General features: G+C 31.7%; 3 protein-coding genes across 8 annotated transcripts in view; 1 reads left to right on the forward strand and 2 right to left on the reverse strand.

Annotated features, from left to right (window-relative positions):
• Nucleotide 1: 1 nt before the first annotated feature.
• Nucleotides 2-4,863, reverse strand: LOC106786691 (chromosome-associated kinesin KIF4). Its single transcript, XM_014748349.1, has 13 exons — nucleotides 4,306-4,863; nucleotides 3,763-4,198; nucleotides 3,413-3,678; nucleotides 2,870-3,310; nucleotides 2,398-2,788; nucleotides 1,928-2,294; nucleotides 1,529-1,823; nucleotides 1,341-1,447; nucleotides 1,158-1,268; nucleotides 859-1,059; nucleotides 601-771; nucleotides 314-381; nucleotides 2-216 (listed from the first exon to the last, which is right to left on the reverse strand). The coding sequence occupies exons 1-13, from the start codon at nucleotides 4,529-4,531 to the stop codon at nucleotides 168-170; spliced, it is 3,129 nt and encodes a 1,042-aa protein (XP_014603835.1). The 5' UTR covers nucleotides 4,532-4,863; the 3' UTR covers nucleotides 2-167.
• An 81-nt stretch (nucleotides 4,864-4,944) lies between these two features.
• Nucleotides 4,945-6,345, forward strand: LOC106786692 (ankyrin repeat domain-containing protein 49-like). The gene is made up of 3 exons (XM_014748351.1): nucleotides 4,945-5,237; nucleotides 5,331-5,491; nucleotides 5,829-6,345. Exons 1-3 carry the CDS (start codon nucleotides 5,093-5,095, stop codon nucleotides 6,162-6,164), a joined length of 642 nt encoding a protein of 213 aa, XP_014603837.1. The 5' UTR covers nucleotides 4,945-5,092; the 3' UTR covers nucleotides 6,165-6,345.
• LOC106786690 (lysosomal-trafficking regulator) overlaps nucleotides 6,175-21,183 on the reverse strand; it is a 21,698-nt gene continuing 6,689 nt past the window's right edge. Inside the window, exons 4-36 of one of the 6 annotated variants that reach the window (XM_014748347.1) lie at nucleotides 20,514-20,599; nucleotides 17,138-19,839; nucleotides 16,992-17,057; nucleotides 16,513-16,667; nucleotides 16,179-16,420; nucleotides 15,928-16,097; nucleotides 15,327-15,845; nucleotides 15,050-15,151; nucleotides 14,679-14,988; nucleotides 14,453-14,607; nucleotides 14,165-14,383; nucleotides 13,880-14,076; nucleotides 13,352-13,801; nucleotides 12,936-13,259; nucleotides 12,721-12,825; nucleotides 12,174-12,635; nucleotides 11,699-12,089; nucleotides 11,168-11,601; nucleotides 10,829-11,061; nucleotides 10,419-10,753; nucleotides 10,114-10,337; nucleotides 9,874-10,035; nucleotides 9,567-9,811; nucleotides 9,407-9,473; nucleotides 9,175-9,325; nucleotides 8,961-9,101; nucleotides 8,663-8,880; nucleotides 8,395-8,581; nucleotides 8,158-8,322; nucleotides 7,930-8,066; nucleotides 7,615-7,853; nucleotides 7,263-7,544; nucleotides 6,175-7,094 (exon numbers count right to left, since the gene is read on the reverse strand). In XM_014748347.1, the coding sequence (XP_014603833.1) occupies nucleotides 6,893-7,094; nucleotides 7,263-7,544; nucleotides 7,615-7,853; nucleotides 7,930-8,066; nucleotides 8,158-8,322; nucleotides 8,395-8,581; nucleotides 8,663-8,880; nucleotides 8,961-9,101; nucleotides 9,175-9,325; nucleotides 9,407-9,473; nucleotides 9,567-9,811; nucleotides 9,874-10,035; nucleotides 10,114-10,337; nucleotides 10,419-10,753; nucleotides 10,829-11,061; nucleotides 11,168-11,601; nucleotides 11,699-12,089; nucleotides 12,174-12,635; nucleotides 12,721-12,825; nucleotides 12,936-13,259; nucleotides 13,352-13,801; nucleotides 13,880-14,076; nucleotides 14,165-14,383; nucleotides 14,453-14,607; nucleotides 14,679-14,988; nucleotides 15,050-15,151; nucleotides 15,327-15,845; nucleotides 15,928-16,097; nucleotides 16,179-16,420; nucleotides 16,513-16,667; nucleotides 16,992-17,057; nucleotides 17,138-19,839; nucleotides 20,514-20,599 (10,077 nt within the window). In that variant the 3' untranslated portion in view covers nucleotides 6,175-6,892. Of the gene's footprint in view, nucleotides 7,095-7,262; nucleotides 7,545-7,614; nucleotides 7,854-7,929; nucleotides 8,067-8,157; nucleotides 8,323-8,394; nucleotides 8,582-8,662; nucleotides 8,881-8,960; nucleotides 9,102-9,174; nucleotides 9,326-9,406; nucleotides 9,474-9,566; nucleotides 9,812-9,873; nucleotides 10,036-10,113; nucleotides 10,338-10,418; nucleotides 10,754-10,828; nucleotides 11,062-11,167; nucleotides 11,602-11,698; nucleotides 12,090-12,173; nucleotides 12,636-12,720; nucleotides 12,826-12,935; nucleotides 13,260-13,351; nucleotides 13,802-13,879; nucleotides 14,077-14,164; nucleotides 14,384-14,452; nucleotides 14,608-14,678; nucleotides 14,989-15,049; nucleotides 15,191-15,326; nucleotides 15,846-15,927; nucleotides 16,098-16,178; nucleotides 16,421-16,512; nucleotides 16,668-16,991; nucleotides 17,058-17,137; nucleotides 19,840-20,513; nucleotides 20,600-21,183 lie in introns of all 6 variants that reach the window. The other 5 variants (XM_014748346.1, XM_014748343.1, XM_014748344.1 and 2 more) reach the window with 5 other exon arrangements.

The raw sequence follows: 21,183 nt of genomic DNA on the forward strand, positions 1-21,183 counted from the left end.
ATTTTTGATTTTCTTTATCTGGGCGTATCACGAAGTCTTTTATTATAAAATAAACAATACATATAATATAAAAATAACGTACGGTTTTTCAGATAAAGATGATATATATACAATATTAAATAATTTCTTAGTGAATAGAGTCTTATTATTACGATTGAAATGAAAATTTATTCAGAAATTTCTTGAACATCGCTGCTTGAAAGTTGTTTAGTTAATCTTAAAAAAAAGTATTTAAAAAAATATTAATATATTAACGTGTACACATAAGAAAATGGTAAGAACATAATTTATACATTAGAAAATTATTACATACCTTGGTTTCTTTATTAAATTTTCATCTTGGTCTTCTTCCCCGTAATCTTGAAAATACGGTTGGGTGTGCTTTAAAAAAAAAAATATATATATATATATATATCATGGACTCAAAACCTTTAGAAGATGAGCTATCTATATACTAGTCGGCAATGAAAAAGTCCCGTCAACACTTATAGGGGTTGTATAACCACGCGACGATACGCATGTACGAGCGAATTTATATTAAGTGATATTCAGATCAAAGCATGCCGTAATGAAAGGGTTAATACTGCATCTCGAACTTACCTTGTTTATATCGTTATTTTGACATAAATCCGGGTTACAATTACAATTGTTACATATACGATTATTTTTGCGACACGAACAGATACGAGTGTTGCATTTTCTTTTACAGGCGCATTTCACTTCTCCGTCGAATAGCTGCTTTACGGGTGGCTTAGAATTTTTCGTTGTATCCTGGACAGATAAATAATACATGATATATGTGGTATAAATAAAATATATAATTATTCCAATATTGACATTTAAATATAAGTATTATACCAAAAGCTTTCGTATTTTATTATAAAGTGGAGTTTGAGTCCAATCTGGATCTTTTTCTACGTCATCATCACTTATGCTATCATCTGATGCAAAGAAGTTGTTGACGTAGTTCGAAGACAATGTTTGTACTTTTGTCATACTTGTAATTGAAGATTTTTTACCGTTCTTCATACTGTTTCTATTAACATTCTCTTTTAGAACCTGCAAAATATATTAACAATTGTTTTATCAATAACGCGTATATTTTAATATCATTATAGTGTAATTTTTATTAAAGAAGTATTTAAAATTTACTTTACCTTTTTCTCAGTATCATTTAGTTGATTCTTATACATTTGTAATTCTTGTTTTAGTCTTTCCTCTCTTTGACGGCATTCATCCAAATTCGTTTGCAAAGTTGTATATTGTTCCTAAAATTATATAAAACTTCGTAAGCAAAATGAGACGTAAATTTTCAGGAATAATATAATACTATAAACAACCATAAACTTTTTCCTATCTTCAGAGGTAACGTCAAAAAGACATTTAATAGCAACTTTAGCATCGCTAATGGATTGTATTGTATTCATTCTTATATTTGCTCTATTCTCTGTAAAAAAAGTAATATCAAAAAAATATCTATATAAGTATAGATGCATATTAGATCTTTTAAAAAACACTATTTTTATACCTTCATTTGCTTCATTAATTTTTTGTTGTAAATCTTGTATTTGTGTATTACGTAAAGTAAAAAATTCAGTAAGTTCTGCCACTTCTGTCTCATGATCATTCGAATCATTTTTAAGATCTTCTAACTGAGATTTCAAATATTCTCTGTCGTTTATTAATCTTTGAAGTGCACTTTCTGCATCAACAGTACTTGATAATATATCAACTTCTTGTCTCACCCATGATTGAATATCATTTTTGTTATTAAACGCCTTTTCTCTTCTTTTACTTGCTTTCTTTTGTACTTCCAGTGCATCCTATTTTAAATATTAACATTATTCATTTAAAGATCTTTTCTCTCTATTATTATTATTATTTATAATTTAAATCTAATGTGTAAACGTAAAACTATTTAATTTACCTTTAATCTTTTATTAGCTGCGTAAGCTTCTTCCATTTTTCTTTTGAATACATTTTGTTGTTTGTTATGCTGCATTTGTAATCGTACTAGTTGATTAGCTCGTTTACGATCAAGCTCCTTTAACTTGTAAAGTTCTTTCTCCCTAGTTCGTTTCCACTCTGCAAATTTGTCAGCATCGCTACGCATTTGTCTGACTAATTTCACTCTTATTTGCTTTAGGGATTGAATTTCATTAGTTAAATTTTTAATTTGCTGTTGTAATTTTTCTTTTGCCTTTAATGTTTTACTTTGTTCCAAACATTTTTGAGTCAATTCCGATATCTTCTTTTCCAACTCTTTTACTTTTTTACGACGACTTTCTGCTAATCTGTATATATATATATAACGCGTATAATAAAATAATAAAAACTTATATACACTAAATCACATACAACTATTAATAATTTAAATAATAATAGATTTTAACTTACTTCGAACTAGCATTGTTGGCTTGAGCATTGCGTAGAGCTACTAAAAGTTCATCCTTCTCAGATTGAAGAGTTTTTATTTCTTGTTCCATATCTTGCAATTCCTTAGAATATTCAATAGCAGGAGAAGAATTTTTTAAAAGTTCTGATATAAGGTGTTCCTTGATTGCCAACTCTCTGTTGATGTTTTGAACTTGATTATTTCTCTCTGTTTGAATCGAGGTATGCTCTTCATGTTTTTTATCAAAGTCTTCCAAACAGCTAGATAATTCTTCATCGTTGGATTCATTATTCGCATCATTTTCAGTCTCTTTTAATCCAGGGAATTTAGAGTCCAGGGACATTGCATGATTAAAGAGCTCTTCCGATATTTTATTGTCATTTGTTTGTATGTCTGAACATAAAACATAAAGTTAATTAAAATCAGATAATATATAGAAAGAATAAATCTATATCGTCCAAGATACAAACTTACCAAGAATTTTTCCATATATAACTTTTAATTTAACATAATTCTTGTCATTTACTCCACAATTGTCATTATAATTATCTAACAATTCTTTACAATCTTTTAATAGCACAGCCATCTCAGATTTAATTTTATCGTGTAATTGTTCGGCGAGTTCAGTTCTTTCGTGCATATAAACCATTTTGATTAAATTGCTATTTACTTGGTCTGTCAAATCTCTTATCTTTTGTTGCAATAATTCATTTTTTTTGCGTAATTCTTGACAATCGCTCGAACAGGATTGTTGCGATCCTTGATTTAAAAGAGCAAGTTTCAATTGTTGTATCAATTCATTTAGACGATTAATTTCGGCTACTCTTGGATCTTGATTGACCACTGGTTTGTTCTTTATTTTACGTGCACGATCTGCGTATCTTAATGTGCTAAGCGTTTCATCCATATTATAATCTATAGAAAAAATATTCCATTTAAAAGAATGTATATAAATAGAAATAGACTCGTACCTAAGCTAGAGAAATAATGATTACTATCATATACTTAATGTATTACCTGCCGGACTGACACATGCTATCATAAGAGTCATGGAATTTCCACCAAGCGAATCTTGTAATAATCTTGTAAGTTTGCTGTCCCTATAGCCAATATATGAATTATTACCACCTTCTCCTAACTGAGAAATAACATTTCCTAACGCCAATAAACCTTTATTTATATGAACGCCTTCTTTAAATCTTTCTCCAGTGGCTTGAGTTTTTTTCGAACGTTCAGAACCAGCCAAATCCACCAAATGAAATTTAGCAGTTGTTGCTGTATTGCTGTAGTACAAGAAATTGATAATTTTTTTTTTTTTATAAATATTCCGTTATTTAAGATAAATATATTAAGAAGAAAATATTTACGGATCATTTTTTTTTTGTTGATGGATATATACGGTAAATATTGCATGACTTCTACTACTTTGAGCATTCATTGCAGTAGAGCCCGTTACTCTTCCTTGCGATCCTTCAATTAAACATTTTAGGCTTTCTTCTGCACTTTGAACTTCCTTCTCCGTAACACCCACAATTTTGATCCCCTTATTATCTTCTCTAATATCTATGACACTATGACTACGTTGTTTATCTGACAATAAGTCATATAACTGTTCTTGATAAAGTTCCATAAAAGACACAGATGTTCGAAAATTCCATTCTGTTTTGGATTTCACTATATTAAAGATATCATGCATAGCACGAGGTATTACACCCATATCTTCTTCCCCGCTATAATCGGTACCCATTGAATGGGTTTTTCCACTTCCTGTTTGTCCATATGCAAGAATAGTAACATTATAACCTACAAGTTTACAAAAATGAAATAAATTAAATTATATCATAGATATTATCAAATCTTATAAGAAAGTTTATATGATAGTTTAGATATAATATATTAATCATATATACCGTCAAATATATGTGTAACCATATCTTTGATAGCTGTGTTATAAAAGTTTTCTTGATTAATATCTGGAGAGAAAACATAATTAAATGTAAATGCTTTCTCTGTATTTTTAACAATTATTTGTGGTTGTCCAGGTGTTGTGTTTAAACATTCTTCACATCCTTTTTCTATTTCACTTCTGATGAGTGGTCTAATACGTACAGCTACCCGAATTGTGTCTTCAACCATTTTTATTTATATTTCATATTATTTTTTAACAAATATTTATATGATTTTTTCGTAATATAAAGTCTACTTTTTGAAAGATTATATCGTTACACGTTTACCGTTAGTGATTCAAGATTTGAAAATCCAGTTAATAAACTAAGCAAGGTTAGCCAACTTAATAAAAACCAGAAAAACTTTCCTACGATGACACCATGAATTCAAATCTAGACATAAGTGACAGATATAGGGACTTCGTAGTTTCCCTAGTATTATATTAAATAATACAGAAGTAAATAGAAGTTCACAAGTCCACGTTTCGCGTAACCACATTCATCTTAGTGAATACATCAAATCATCATTATCTTGTATTACGATACAAACTATCAAATCGCGTTAAATATCTACCCTCGTCTACTGGTTTTCAGGTTAGTAACTAAGATGAATGTGGTTACGCGAAACGTGGACTTGTGAGCTTCTATGTACTTCCTGTATTCTTTGCTTATATCGTGTTGTCAATTTCTATAGATTCATTTTACGTTTTTTCTGTAGTTCTATTATTAAATTTAGTTATTCGATTTAAAAATGTCTTCGGAGGATGAAAATGACGAATTAATAGATTTAGAAGAGATACGCGATAAAATGTTAAGTCAACCGCGTTACGATCGTATGCAAGTTAGTGCCTGGGAAGACGACGATGACGGTGTAGAAGCTGAGCGTAATGCAAAAGGTTATAAATTTAAAGGAAATTTATTTGTAGTTTTATTAAGTACTTCTCTTCCCCTATTATATTTTAACGAAATCGTTCATTTGTTGATTTCAGAGCCGGATGAAAAAGCAATTTTAAGTGCCGCTGAAAATGGTGATAAAGATAAGGTTAACTTATTATTGATAAAAGATCCTAACTTAGTGGAATGTAGAGATAAGGATGGATATAGGCCACTTCATAGAGCGTGTTATGGAAATCACGTGGAAATTGTTAAGGTATGATACTTGCATATTCTTTAAGTCGCATCTTAATTAACTATGAATTAATTTTGAGATGCGTTATGATACGTTTTGAGATGCATCTTACTTAATACGTTATTTATCAAACTACTGTCGATTAAGTGTCATTTCCACATTCCTTATACTAAAAATTATACACATTAAAAGTTTTAATAAATCATATATTATCTGATATAGAAATGAGTTACAGCATATATAGGAAATAGTACATGTGACAGGGAACGTGTTAAATATGAATTGATTTTTAGACATATGATATTTAAATGAATGTTGTGCCAAGTAATAGGGTTTTTTAATTTTTAATTATTATTAGCATCTCCTTAAAGCGGGTGCAAAAATAGATTCAAAGACTATGGATGGATGGCAACCCTTACATTCTGCTTGTTGTTGGAACAACGTTGAATGTGCTGCCATTCTAATTGCTAACGGAGCGGATATTAATGCAAAAAGCAAAGGAGATCAAACCCCTTTACATTTAGTGTCAGCGAGTTCTCATAATTCTTCTGCTTTACAGCTTCTTCTTTTAAATCCTGATACAAATCCCTTGATAGTAAATTCAAGCGGTAATACCCCCGAGCAAATTGCTAAAAGAACTGGTAAATATTATCCAATTTTCGAAATAATCGAACCGTATTTAAATGAAATTTAAAACAAAGTTATATATTTAGACTTATATTACATTATAAATTTATTAAGCATTTATGTACATGTGTATAAAATTTATAACTATTAATGTTAATACAAATATTACGATCGTGTATTTATAAATATAAGTTATTGTAATATTATGGACAAGAATAATATATAAATTTTAAATCTTTAGCTTTTAATCAGTATCGGTTTCTCTTAATTGAGACACTTGTATATACACTATAATTGTAGATAATAATTACATTCCTAATCATCGGTAAAGCAATATATTAAATACTAATTGATCAAGTACGTGATAATATCAACATGAATATGCATTCATAAACGAGTAATTAAAAGGATAAAACGATACTATTTTTCTACTTCGAATCTTGGTATAAATGTATAAAAATATACTTTTAATTATTTGTTTATCATTAAAATTATCAAGTATCGTATACAAAATGCTTTATTAATACTTTAGTATATTGTTCATTCTCTTTCTCAATATTCATTATGACAGATAAAAATATCTTTCAAAATAGATAAATGTTTCATAACGTTTGATATTCTTTTATACTGTAAAAATTACACCTGAAAAACTTTGTAATATTGATTAATCATTAATTATAGGCACTTAAATTTAAAATGAAATAACGTCAATTACTTAAACTATTAAAAGTAAAAAATTTTTGTTAGGAAGATTATATTTATCTATATATATATATTTTTTTTTGTTTACTTATTTTAAAGCGATGTTAAATTAACAAATTTCGGAGTTCCATTGCTCAAACGTTTTGAACCTTCCCATATTAAAACTGTACAATCTTCTGTAGCTGCATATAAATGGTGTTGGTCCAAAGCCCAAGCTATGGCAATTATAGCTCCACATCCTTTCGTAGTATTTATGATTTCTCGAACCAATCGTAAGTTCCAACTACTCCATAATCTGAGTAAATAAAAGATTGAACAATTTTTCTAATATATAAGTTAAATCCAAAATATATAGAGTATTTCTAAATATCGGGCATATGATTATTTGAACTTTTTTCTTATTTTAGCATACTGAAATCATTTCTGAAGTTATTCCCATATATTTTGTATAAATGCAATATACCTTATTACTCCATTATCCAATCCGGTTGCAACGACATTAACGGAAACTCCTTCAGGCGCATTACTATAACACAGAGCTGTTATTCGAGCTTTAGATAAAATAGAACCTACACTTCTGGCATTTATAGTATAAACTCGTAATTCAGATCGAACTGTCAAGTCCTTTTTATCAGTCTTATTAAATCTTTCATATGTTACTGCTATGTCTCCAAGCGTTTCACTGATCGATAAAAGATGGATGGCATATTTGTAATCACAGACTATCGACCTTACATATGATAAGCTAGAATATATAATTAAATTATTGTACTACTTATAATACAATATTTTGTTACACGAATCAAGATACGTACTTATTTAAATCCCAAATAACAATAACACCATTTCCATCTCCAGAAATTGCAATACTAAATGCCCTTGACAAGGAAATTGCAATAACTCTACTTCTATGAGCTAAAAGTACAGATGCTGGAACCGAACTAAATTCTATTTTTCCACTAGTTCCAATGTTATATGTGTGTACCGTTATTTTTCCAGATAAATAACCAGTCCATAATTGGCCACAATCGGGAGCAGATGCTAAAATTGTAATCTGAAAGAATATTAATAAGTTAATAAATTTGTTAATATATAAAAGATTACCTTAAAATATTTTTTGATACACTCACAGGGTCGAGGCCAGAAGATTTCATTAATGGTTTGGGAGGTTGTTCTTTCTTACATTTCAGTCTTGCTATTCCATCATTTCCACTCCATGATGCAAGTGCAGCACCCAGAACAGACATTCCACTAAACATACTAGTACCTACGAATATAATAATATTATTAACACGAACATTATTATATCTTCTATTATATAAAAGTGTAATTAATAATTATTATTATATATATCTGACCTTTTTCTTTAGTATATCCTATGAGAAGTGTCGTATAATTAGGTAATCCAAACACATCACCTGTTGCTAAAGGAATAAGATAAGATAATGAAGTTCTATGTTTATGTTTCCAGCAAAGTGAAGGCTCATTTCCAGGTGCTCCTACATAATTCCCCCATTTAATACCTACAATATAAAACGTAGATAAATATAACAGTTTTATTATTCAAATAAAACAATCAAAATAAATAAAATTACCTTCGACGCCTTCAATAACTTGCAGCATAGAAGTAGAATTTACTACTGTACCAAGATTTTGATTTGGTAACGGATGTGCAGTTCTAAACAACTGTGCTGGTGTTTGTCCATATGTCCGTACCATTGTTTCCCATGCCTGACGTTCTAGAGGATCAGCTATTTGTTCTACATTGAATCCATAATATGTCTATTCGATATAAAATGTTATGATTGTGAGATTAAAATTTGTAATTATTTCATATCATTCATTTTCAATAATATAACTCACAGCTGGATGAAAAACGTTAATTGCTTCCACTGCTGGTCGTCCTGTTTGTCTAAAACCAAACACGAGATCAATCCAGTATGGTAAAACTTCCCTTACTATGTCTGTTTCGAGCGCAGCTCTATGTGCTAATATGAACAAGCGAGCATCACCCGCACACCATTTAGGTAATTCAACATCGCCAACTCTATTACCATTTTGTCGTACACCAAAATTAAATCCTAGAATGTAATAAAATTGTTTTGAATTCAAATTTTAATGTAAATGATTCCTATCGCATATATTTATATACTTTTTTTACCTTCAAAGTTTAATAAAAATTCTGGTAAATAGAAAAACTCTGGTATTAATTCTTTAACATCAGTGGTTGAATCGCAGCTAGTTAATCTCCATGTAGTTGCTAATGCGTGAAATGTTCTATCAGGAATGTCAAAGTTATTATCTAACAAAAAAAAAATGTTTACTTAATAATCATGAAATATTTTTAATTATTATGTATGTCATTTTTAAAATACCTTGATAACATAAAAACATGCTGGTGAAGGGCGGTAATCTTACTAAAAAGTGTAAAACTGTGCCCGAGTTACTATAATGAGATCCATAGTGGAATGGTTCTTGATTTAAGGCAATTAAATTTAAACCTTCTGATAGAGTTTGTTTTAAATACTGAAAGGAATATTTAATTAATATATTTTAATCATTTTATTATTATATATAATACATATTTATATTTAATTAAATACTTACATTGTAATTATTTATATAATGTTGTTCATTCTTTTTATCTTGCACAGCCATAGGTCGTTTAAAATTTCTGTAAAGACGTTTATTCATATTATTTAATTATTTATCATTATCTTTAAAATAAAAAACGAACTCTCCCTCTCTGATTTTCTGTATAACTTACCGATAAATTTTTGGATTATTTAGATCAATTTTATCATTAATATAATCTGCTAACACGAACGGAAATACAGGGTATTGCATGAGATCATTGTAAGAACGTCCAGCAAGTTTATTTAAACAAATTATGTATTCCCAATTTGTTAATGCGCCACTTCTCCATAACGCAATAGCTTCTCCTAAATCATCACCAGGAACACGTCTTGGTAAATTGCAAATAGATAATTCTGTTGCAAATTCATCTCTTTCCTAAAAAATATTAATCTTAGTTCGAATATCAGCTTATTCGGAATGTGTTAATAAATAAATACCTTGGAAGAATTAAATGCTAATAAATAGGTTCTCCCGGTGATGAGAAATATTTCAATAGCCCTTTCTTGTAATTGGTATCTTCTTTTATGTAACTCACGAATGTCTTCTAATCGCCAAGCTGTACCACCAGCCATGGCTAAATCCAAACCTCCTAAGGCTATCTAAAATAAATATTTAAACTATATATATGCATTTATAAATGATAACATTCTTATTTAGAGACAAAACTTAGTACTTACATCTGTGTGTAATGGTACATCAGGATTATCGGGAACAAAATAGAGACATGTTTCTCCAATTAATACTTCACCTGATAATTCTGCTCTTGGAGTAACAACTTTGGCTTGAGACATTTTACGTATTCTTTCACTGGTATGTAAACGTTCAATTAAAGTGGATGCATTAACATCTTGACGGTTTGTTAAAAATAAATATGACAAAGGTGCCTCGATTTTAGACACTTCTAAATATTATTTAAAATTATTAATATTAATACAGAGAGTAATTTCGAAATAATTCATTTTCGTATCATTGAGGAACAAACCTAATTTATCCTTATGCTCTGCCAAAAAGAATCTTGCATCGATATCTAAATGACATCTTTGTAAACGGATTCTAACTCTGGCAGGCCCTTCTGTTGGATCTAATTCCCAACTACGTGGATAACTTTCGGGAAAATGCCAAAGTGCTCTCTCGTGCGTCAATCGTTTAGCCAAATCTCTCCATTTTGCAACTGCTTGAGCTTCCATGGCTCTTGCATGTTTTAATCGTTCCATTAATACTTTACGTTCTCGGTTTTGTTCTTCTACTACAATACGAGTTATGGCCATGGCACTTTCAGTTAATTGTTTGGCTAATCCATCAAATCTATTACTGATTCTAACATATAAAACGAATTAAAAATTAACATAAATTCATCTATGCACCGAATATAAAAATAAGTTAATTGAGTACCTGTATATGGCTGGAAGATTTGTATCAATCCATATATCTCTATCCCTCATTAATTCACGTCGTAGTAAAGCTAATTCTTCATTCCATATTCCTGGAGATGCTTGATCAATACTTTTTGAAAGATCCCATATACGAAGAGCTTCTCTAAATTCGCCACACATTCTAGCATCTGCGCTTGACATTTCATCTTTTTGTAATAAATCCCAAAAGAAGACAGTGAATCTTTGCTCTACCTAATACATCATAAAACATATGGCATTAAATATTTTAAATACATGTTATTAAATATTATGCTTTTATTTTTAACTTATATAAATTTTTATTTATGCATTATATTACCTGTGGATGAACCTCAAGAAGCGATATCAAAATTTCATGAGCCTTTGGTTCTTCCATTAGAGATCTTATTGCATAAATTCTAATATTATTACTTTGGTGTGGTCCAAGTAACCATACCATAAGTTTTGCTGTATATTTTCTCAAAGCAGGTCTAGTAAACCACGCGCTACTCCAATGACTTTTTCTTTCCAATGGGTCACATAATCCATGTAAAAGAATTGAAAATAATCTTCTAGATAATTGCAATTCATCTCCTGATGGTGGTTCATCCGCTGTAGTTACGAATTCAACAGCTCGAGTTAAAATCATACGGAAACGATCGTATAATTCTCCTTTTCCTGTTTCTCGTATAACAGAAGTAGAAGTTCCATGTAAACTTCCGTAACTGGATGATCGAGAGCCGTGATCGCTCTGTTCGCTCGATGTTGTAAGAACTACATTAAATTATGTACAAATAGATAATTTATTATATTTATTGTTAACGTATAAATTAGTACTAACCAAATCCAAGAATTATATATGGACATTTACCTGTTGTTAAATAAGATGCAGAAGCGAGATAAGAAGTCGTACTACGTAATCTAAATCCAGAATGTGTAGAAACTTTCTCTGTTAATGCATCGAGTTCACCGTCGAATAATGCAACTTGTGCATCTCTGATAGCAGGTATACACATAGCACATTTGTTACATTCAGATCTTTCTTTAAGTTCCATGTGATTTAATATAAGATGTAATTCTAATACAGCTTGCATTTGATGATTTCCTGGCGATTCCAATAACTTAGCAGCAATTGCCACAAGTAATACATGGATGTCATGGTCTAGCGACATTGAGTTAGCTTTATGCGCTGCAACAACTAAGGCTTGCACCAAGCATTCTATGAGACCTTGCTCTAAGATTATTCTTAAAGCATTTGAATTCTATAATAAAGATCAATACTTTCTTGAAACATATTTAAATTTGCGATGAAAATAAATTTCTATTTAATTATATATATTTTATACCTTTGCTATAACATCTGTTATAAATAATATTATAGGATGTGCTATATTTGATTCAGTAGCAGCAGTTTTTGCTATCATTGCTATTAATGGTGGCATTGCTGCTAATGTTGGTCCTCTTAAAGCAAGATTTTGTAAAGCAGTAATGAGAAACTCACTCCCTGGATAAAGCGATATTTGGTTTGCTAAATGCATAAAATATTTTTGCTTTATAAACTTATTCACTTCTTCATCGCTAGCTCTTTGGAGGTACGTTTGTATAACCTTTATTAATGCTGTACGAACTCTTGCATCAGGATTATTGGCAAGGACAAGTAAAACCTCTGCACGTAAGACATGTTTTAGTACAGAACCAACTTGACTATCAGGTAATACTCTTACAGCATCTCTTAATAATAATAATAGGCCTTCACAGACTAAACCTTGACAAGCTTTTCTTTCATCTACGTTTGTTGATTGTTTTTCCTGAAAATAATTAACGAAATATTTTTAAATTATTGTTAAGTAATTTATTGATATATTAATTATTTTATATTATGTTAGTTCATACATTGGAACCATCGCTAGCTGCAATTCCAGAGTCTTCTTCAGTACTATTATCTTTAGATTGATCATTTCTACGTTCTGTTCTTTTAGTTGTTTTACTTTTTTGTATCTATAATAATAATAGAAACAAAAATCAGGGAGAATATTTTATTAGAATCGTTGATTACTTATACATTTTTTTGCATCTATTATATAATTTGATGTATTTATTTAAATTACCTGTACGTTTGTTAAAGCTTTGTTCAACTTGCTATTCTCCAATATTCCTATAGATTCTTCGGAAGAACTACTATTCGCTGCTGTGAAATATTTTCGTATATTAACTTTTCCTTCTGTCAGAGGGGGTAATAAGAAATAAATATTATGTCTAGAATGTGTTATATAAGTCTCTGAAGCTTGATGAACGAGAACTAAGTAATCAGTGATAGCAACTAAGTGTTCAAATTCTGGTGGAGCACCCATTAATGCTCGAATTAATTCTACCACTATATTTCCAGTAGAAGATTCTAACGTTGCACCTAGATCTTCGTACATGAAATGCTCCTGTATATGTATAGAAAAAAATAATATTATTATTTGACATTTAAATCACATGTGTGCACACACACACAAATGTTCAAAATTAATCCACCAACCTTGCATAACATTAATATGGTATCTACGATTCCAACTCTATTTAATTGAAAGGCATTGAATTCACGTTGAGAATGTTGATCCCTTAATAAAAGTAATATCGCTTGTAATAATAAATTTAACGTGTCAGATTTAACCCACGTTCTCCAAGCAGTCAAGGCACCTTTTACAAGTTCAGGATCAGTAATCACAGCTTCACAATTTTGTGAAATAATAGGATTACCGCTACCGATGTCTTTGATCAGAATCGAACTATCGCAGGCCGCATCTAACATTGCTTTTAACATATGTCTACCTGCGTGGCAGCGTGGTGATTCTAAAACGCGTAAAAGTAACGACGTTCCACCTTCGGCACGATATTGATTTAATAATTCTGAGTCACTTCGTGTTAAATGCAAGACTATCGAAAATGCTAATGCTTGTTCCTCTTCGGTAGAATCTAATTCAACTACCTGCGTAAAATATGAATTAAGAAAATCGAATAAATAATAAATATTCAGGAATATATTTTTAAGAGAATGTGTACTTACTCTTGCAAACAAAAATAGGAATATTGGTACACCACCCGTTAAACTTGCTGCTGATATTAGACCTCTGTATTGCTGACATTCCAAACGAGTTGTCACAATAGGTGCTATTGATAGTGGTGGCTGTTGAGATACTCTGTGTTCGGGTGCAGATACGACTCTAAATCCAGGGTGACCAGGAAACAAGTTTCTTACAACTGCTATAAACAAATGCAATATATATTTAAATGAAATAGAAAAATATATATGTTTATGTGTGATTGATTTGATTTAAAATAATTTATTTACCAGGATTAGCTATGGCTTGAGGATATAAATGAACGATATTGGGATTTTGAGCTTCATAATTTAGAAGTAAAGCATCTTGCAACTCTCCTAATTGTGAGTTAGTCGCATCCATGACCGATTCCCAATCAATTTTATTTTCTAATACTTTCGTTTCAATTGCACGTCTTAAATATGTACCGCCGTAAGATTTTCGTCTACTCGTATCGAATTTACCTCCTTCTATATTAAGATTTATTAATTATTTTTATTATTGCGGTGAAAACTTTAATTTTAGACACGTAAACCAACCAAATTTGACTTCGCGAACATCGCTCAACGCTCCAGATGTGATTAAAGGTGCAAAATCAGGCTTGGCCATGTTTAAAATACAATCCGCAAGGTTCGTAAAATTTGGCCCAAGACTGGCAAGATATAAAGCTCTTTCTTTGGTAAAAACTGGGTATCTGAAATGTTAACATCTGTAATACTAACATTTTCATCATATATTATATTATAAAAGGAAATAAATGTTAACCTAAAAACCATTAGATTCCCTAAATACCAAGCACCAATACTGCTTGACCCGATTTGACCAAGTAAAATACATGTAGTGCCTGGTTTTCTTATTAGAATACCATCAAAGGGTAATTGGGCATTAATTTCTTTCCAACCGTCTATCCAAATAACAACATCTATGACGGCACTGCGTTTATTTAAAATAATATCTTTGAAATTTATGGCTAAATGATGCCAACGTCCTGAAGGAAGCATGTCGCTTACGGAAGTTTCAGAAACAGTTCGATTTGTTTTATCATCTGGCCGAGTTAATCGCAAAATTAATTTATCTGAAAGAAAAGTAAATTATGAAAGCTGAAAAATAACATATTAATCAATAAGCTTAATTACCTGATCTAAAGTCGAGCCATATTTCTAATACCAAATATTCAAATCCAATCGACATCAAGTGTATAATGCTAGCTGGTGTGGGTGGTGATGATGAACCTGCTACTGCTGGTGTTTCCAATGAAAGATCAAACGTTTTTTGGTCTTTTCAAGATGATTTTGACAATGCATGCAACAACACACTCAACTTACTACTATATTACATGCCATAACTTAACATTAAAAACAACACATCTACACCATTGAAATATACTATTAATGTATGGGAGATTTGACCAACCTTCTCGACTCCAATTATCTGAAAGGATACCCCAATCAGATAAGCTTTCACTATTGGTATGGAGTAACGGTGCTGTGCTCATAACTGTTCCTCTATTATTAAAAGGTAATCCTCTTTCCACTCGTAACCACATAGATGCAGAGCAACCAAGCAACCACACTGACCATGAAAGCTCAGGGCCAATTGGTAGACATATTGCATGTACAGACCAAGGACTACAAATTCCCGTATTAAAATGTTTCTGTTTAAAATTATTTACTAAGTTCTCAGCTTTTTCAAAAGTTTTATTTTCATCTGATTGAGATTTTAATATCATTTGCGTATCGCATTCAATAGGAAACGATAGAATAAAATTTGGTTGAGGTTGTGCTGTCATGACTAGATGATATAATGGTTCTAGTAGCAAAGACATTGGAGGATTTTTAACTTTGAAAAAAGACAAATATGTATCTAGCTCCGTGGATGAAATTGCTTGTGTTGCTAGAAGCGTGAATACTTCCAATGCGGCATGTTGTAGATCTGAAATATACGCATATGCGTTTATTTTAAATGATATTTTTTAAATAGAATTTCTTTAAAAAAATTAAAATAATATGGAGACCTTGATACTGAGGATTATGGCTAGTAAATATGTCAGTAAATCCATTTAACATTTTCGTAATTACACCTGATCCCGCAAGGGCAGCACAACTTGAAACGCTTTCTCTGCACGTAATTGCTAATTTTCTTAATCCATTAGTTATTATTGATATTTTTTCATCATCCAAATTTCTGTAAATAAAAATTTAATTAAGAAAATGTTAAATACATCTTAACTTTCATTTAAATTTAATCGAATTTATTTATACTCACTGCTTACTGAAATGAATAAGTAAATCTATCGCTAATGAGCACAAAGCTGGATGTGCATTTGCATGACCCCGTGGTTCAACAACAGGTCCTATAGATCCACTTTTTTTTGTTACATTAGAACGAGAACTTTTTCCTGGTACTTCAATATCTGCTTCGTAACCATCATCGGCAGTTACATATTCTCCAGTGCTACTATCGTCACCACCATAATCTGGCAAAGTATCCAAATTCATAGTAGGTAACTGAGAAGCATAAATAGATTTTTTATTTTTTAAATAATTTTTTCTTTAGTAATTGCCGAAGAATTAAATTAACGTTAATCCTCAAAACTTACCCTAGCACGAGGCTGTTGTGGAATAGTCTGCTCATGAGCAGGTTTTAACATGGAAACCTTAAGCAATGCCTCAATAATGGTTGCTATTCCGCGACCAAGTCTAACTCCTGTTTGCATTAATACTTTTCTCAACTCCATCGCTACGTCGCATCCGCCTATACCGTGTGATGTATAATATGTAATATAAATTTAAAAAACCCTAATATATAATAATTTAAAAATAGTTCGAGTATAACAAATGAAGTTACAACGTAGATTGCTGATGAACAATCTGTTAGCTATAACATGGTAACAAGAATGATGTTTATCAGTAAGGCATCAACCCTAAACTGTTTTCACGTCAAACACAATTGTACAGAGCATCTGAATTATAATATAATCCGCAGCTGTGTATGTGTGGCCGAAGAATACCAGATCGAATTATACAACTTACGTACGTATGATTCATCTAAGTTATATAAAGATAAAAATATACTTACACAACGAGCATATTAAGCAGCAAGTCATTAAAGCTTCAAACAACTTATATGCTGATTTATTGGTATCTAAAAAAAAAGGCTTATCGAAGAAATCCGTAATAAGACAATATTGTACAGTACTAAACATTTTCCTTTTTTAAACTTACCTTGTATGTTATCAGTAGCAACGTTAATAGCTAATGATGTAAATAATTGTAAAACTTTATCAGCTATTGAATGTGAAGATAATTCTAGACGAAAATTAGGACTGCATAATGCAACTCCAGCCGTTGCTCTCCATACTGCACTTGCTTGATGTAAATTGATCTCTTTATCGGTGGCTATTAACACTGAGTCTGATGTTTCTGTTATTTTCATAGTTTCTGAATTATTTAGTAATTTTGTTTGAGAGTTGTTATCGTCATTTTTACAGGATTGATTTTCTATCTTAAGAACATTCAGGGTGAAATCTTCCAATGGTACAATTATTTCTATTTCTTCACTTTCCACGTTCACTTTTGTCGGCTCGTGAGTATTTTCATTTCCACGTGATTCCTCTGACCTTTCCTTTATCCGCTTTGTTTCAAATTGTTTTAATACATTCAATAAATTGGTCGTCTCATTCTCGAGAAATTCAAACAAAGATTTTAATGCCATATTTTCGGTTTTTCCGAGAGTATCATTTTCATGGCAATTCGAATTCCAAATTTCCATGATTACCGCCACTTCTAGAAGAACATAAACACTTCTAGTAAACGTTACGTCCGGTAATAAAACCAATACTTCTTTCAATCCATCCATCTCGATGAAGTTTTCCCACATTTGCATGTTTCCTATTAGATTCGACATTACGGATAAGCAAGAAAGAATGAGAAATTTAGCAGCGACACATTCCTTGTCATTATTGTAATAAGATTTGGCTCTCAAAAATGTTGGATAAAAAACACGAACGAGAAGTTCCTGCCTGACTTGAAATTTCGAAGTTGGTGTGACTTTGAGCAAGTGTGCAATTACGACGTATGACAATTTTGAATCGTCAGGTGTAAGCAATTCATTATACATTTCCAAGAATTCCCAAGAATAATTAGGTGGCCTGTGGCAAGTTAGACAATTATTAATCACCGGATAAGCACCAAGTTCTTTAAAGAGAGTTCGTTCAAGGAAAGCAACAGCTGGACTGTAAGTCAAGGAATCACGTTTCTTCAGAAAAATGACGATACTCGAGAGAAGGATTTTTGGTGAAAAACAACAACAGGTACCAGCAGCCGTTGTCACTTTTAGTAATCTGATTCGTAGTTCTGCTACATAGGCATGAGATTCCTTCAAAAGATTGGTTAGAGTCATGAAGAGAGAGGACACGCAACAAGCTTGTTCAAGGATCGAGACCCCAACGATCGATTCGGTGTAAGGTAATCCAAAAACATCAAAATGATGATGTGATTGAACGTTATCGACGCATGATTTGTGTTTGGTTCGGTGGCATAGGCTCACGTGAGCGATATCTCGTCGAACTCTTTTCAAACCACTCGTTAAGGCACCGATCATATCGATGACTTTCTTGACACGATGAACAGACCTTGTTGGATCTGCACTCGGTAAGCCAACGATCGCTAAGATGGTCTTCTCGATGAGTTTACCGTCTTGGCTTTGAGCAAATAAACCAAAAAGTTCAAAAAAGTCTGATAACTTGTCAGCATTTGCACTTCGCTGATGTAACAGGCAATAGAGAAAAGTGATGATACCATATATAGTTGCAAAAATAAATTCTTGAAATAAAGAGCCTTCGTCTGGTGATATATCACTACCAATTGATTTGATGCAAGCATCTTCGAGTAATCTGAGGGTCATAGGTAACAATCCATTGTGTATTACAGCAGTTGTAGGTTCATCAGCTCGGAGAACACGCTCTAAAGCCATCAACATCAATCTTGCAGCAGCGGCTTTTAAAGTAGCGCATTCGATCCTAGTGAGAGCAGTCCCATCGATACCAAATTGTAAAGACCAGAGAGTATCCAAAGCAAATTTTAACACTTGCACGGCTGGTGTTTGTTCGGCAGGTGTATCATAATCTCTTAATCCTTGAAGCAATTGTATGATCAAGAGACTAATTTCAAAATTACTGATCGTCGCATTCAATACTTCCTTGATTCTATCATCTACGTAATCCAAAGGAATTTTCTTCGCTGGTCGTGTGGGTAACTCGTACAAAGCAGTCTGCCATTTCTGTTCTTCGTCGCTTCTGACCACCGATGTAAAGTATTCAAAATCCATCGGATTTAAACGTATTTTTAGGGTCAATGAACGTGCCTGATCGATACCGTCTGTCAGAAATTCCGATCCGCTACTCTCGTTGTCCGGCGCGTTGTTGCGTTTCGTTTCGGTTCCCAAAGATTTTTGTTTTTTATTGTAAGATGCCATTCTAATGCCGATGCTTTGCTTCCGGCTACTGCTTTTTCTTCTCGATGTTTTTGCATTGCCTTCGTAATTTGACACGCAACGAGTTGATTTGACGTTTTTTCGTTTAGCGTGAGGTACTATGATTACTGTATCAACTGTGTCGTCGTTACAATAAAACTTGATATAAGGATTGTGAGTAGATGATTCCCTCGACTTATCTGATGAATTATCTTCTTGAAGAGCAACCGGATATAAAGCTACTAACAATGCAACGAGCTCGCGACCGCACGATAATCCACGTACACCCAATAAATGTAAGACCGCTAAACAACGCCAGCCACGATCTCGAGCTAAATATTTTCTTAGCCCGACCAATTCACCACCTTCGCTTTTTTTCGCACAGAGTTCGTGTACGTCCGAGAGTAATTCGCATGCCACGAGTGTAGAAACTCCGCCACCGCCGCCGATTGAACTGAAATTAAACATCGGATATGTTACATATAATATCAGGTATTTTGTCGATTATTATCTTATCATATATATCTTAGGACTTATCGTATCGATGCGATTGTTAAATTGTTTTATTTTCTTCATATTTATTTGTCATACTTGCAAATAGATCTTTCTTACGACAGTCGTTATTTCGAATTCCAAGAAACAAGTTGTACAAACGTGTATTGTAAAATATCGAAGAAGGATTAAAAGCAATTGTTCGTTCAAACCTTCTCTTTGTAATTATCGAGAGTTTTTTTAGTGATATATCCATTTGTAATGAAACTTTTTTTTTTATTCTTATTTTTGTACTTTTTTTATTTTTCTACAAAAAGCTAAAGCAATGTATTAAACACGTTGTAGCAAATATTTGATACCTTCAGATTCAATGTCTCTCGGCAACACAGTGACCACAAGGATCATATTTTCATACTGCGGTAATTATTAGACACCGTTTGGTAAGAATAAATGTCTCACCATTACAGATCCACAGAAATTCATACTATCTCTCTCTCTTGTTAACCTCTAAATAATATATTTCTTCTTTTAAATATATTATTAAATTGGAGACGCGTATATATAATACAGTGCCATTCTTTTTCTACATGTTATTATGCAATAGAATTGCAATAATATTTCAATAATTAGACTTACCAAAAAGATACCACATCTTTGACATCTCTACCTTCCTTCACTTGAGCAAGCAATTCTGCCAGGAATATATCGAGCCAGGATGATTTCTGGAAATACAAATATCAATGGTTAATTATTATTAACTCTTTCGTTAGGGCATACTTTGACGCAAGTATTGTTTAATATAAATTGAATTCATTATAATAGTTCGGCACGCAATAAAAAGAAAGAATAACGCATACTCGTACTCGTGAATAATTAATAGTTCAAACAAAATCTACTACCTTTTTGATCACCTAATTGCAATTAATAAACAAAGAATATATAACAAGAGAATTATTTACTTTATATAATACATACAATATATTGACAGTGTCCAAACACATGACTCAAGATGGAAAGAACCAGTACACATTGGACACAAATCCCTTTCCTTTAACATGTATGCGGTCACGTAGGCTTACCAGTTATCTACTTATCACGAATATCAAACTACAGTAAATGGATATATATTACAATAGTCCAGGCAACAAGAGGAGAACTTGGAAAATTTAGCTAGCCGGGCGAAATTTGATATAATGGTAATTCGACGACGCTGAATCGAATGGTGCTAATTTTTTTGCAATCAGATTTTCTGGTAATGAGAAAAAGGGTAAAAAAGGGTAAAAAAGCCATATCTTAGAATCTAGGC

Source organism: Polistes canadensis, unplaced genomic scaffold, assembly GCF_001313835.1.
Source record: "Polistes canadensis isolate GaletaPanama2010 unplaced genomic scaffold, ASM131383v1 scaffold_80, whole genome shotgun sequence".
NCBI lineage: Eukaryota > Metazoa > Arthropoda > Insecta > Hymenoptera > Vespidae > Polistes > Polistes canadensis.

What these genes read in the sequence shown, in the direction of transcription:
- LOC106786691 (XM_014748349.1), bottom strand. Translation starts at nt 4,531, where the DNA reads ATGGTTGAAGACACAATTCGGGTAGCTGTACGTATTAGACCACTCATC. An exon ending in TATATATGGAAAAATTCTTG is followed by an intron (nt 2,789 to 2,869) that starts GTAAGTTTGTAT and finishes TTTTATGTTCAG; the next exon opens with ACATACAAACAAATGACAAT. An exon ending in AAGATAGGAAAAAGTTTATG is followed by an intron (nt 1,269 to 1,340) that starts GTTGTTTATAGT and finishes ATATAATTTTAG; the next exon opens with GAACAATATACAACTTTGCA.
- LOC106786692 (XM_014748351.1), top strand. Translation starts at nt 5,093, where the DNA reads ATGTCTTCGGAGGATGAAAATGACGAATTAATAGATTTAGAAGAGATA. An exon ending in AGCTGAGCGTAATGCAAAAG is followed by an intron (nt 5,238 to 5,330) that starts GTTATAAATTTA and finishes TGTTGATTTCAG; the next exon opens with AGCCGGATGAAAAAGCAATT. An exon ending in ATCACGTGGAAATTGTTAAG is followed by an intron (nt 5,492 to 5,828) that starts GTATGATACTTG and finishes AATTATTATTAG; the next exon opens with CATCTCCTTAAAGCGGGTGC.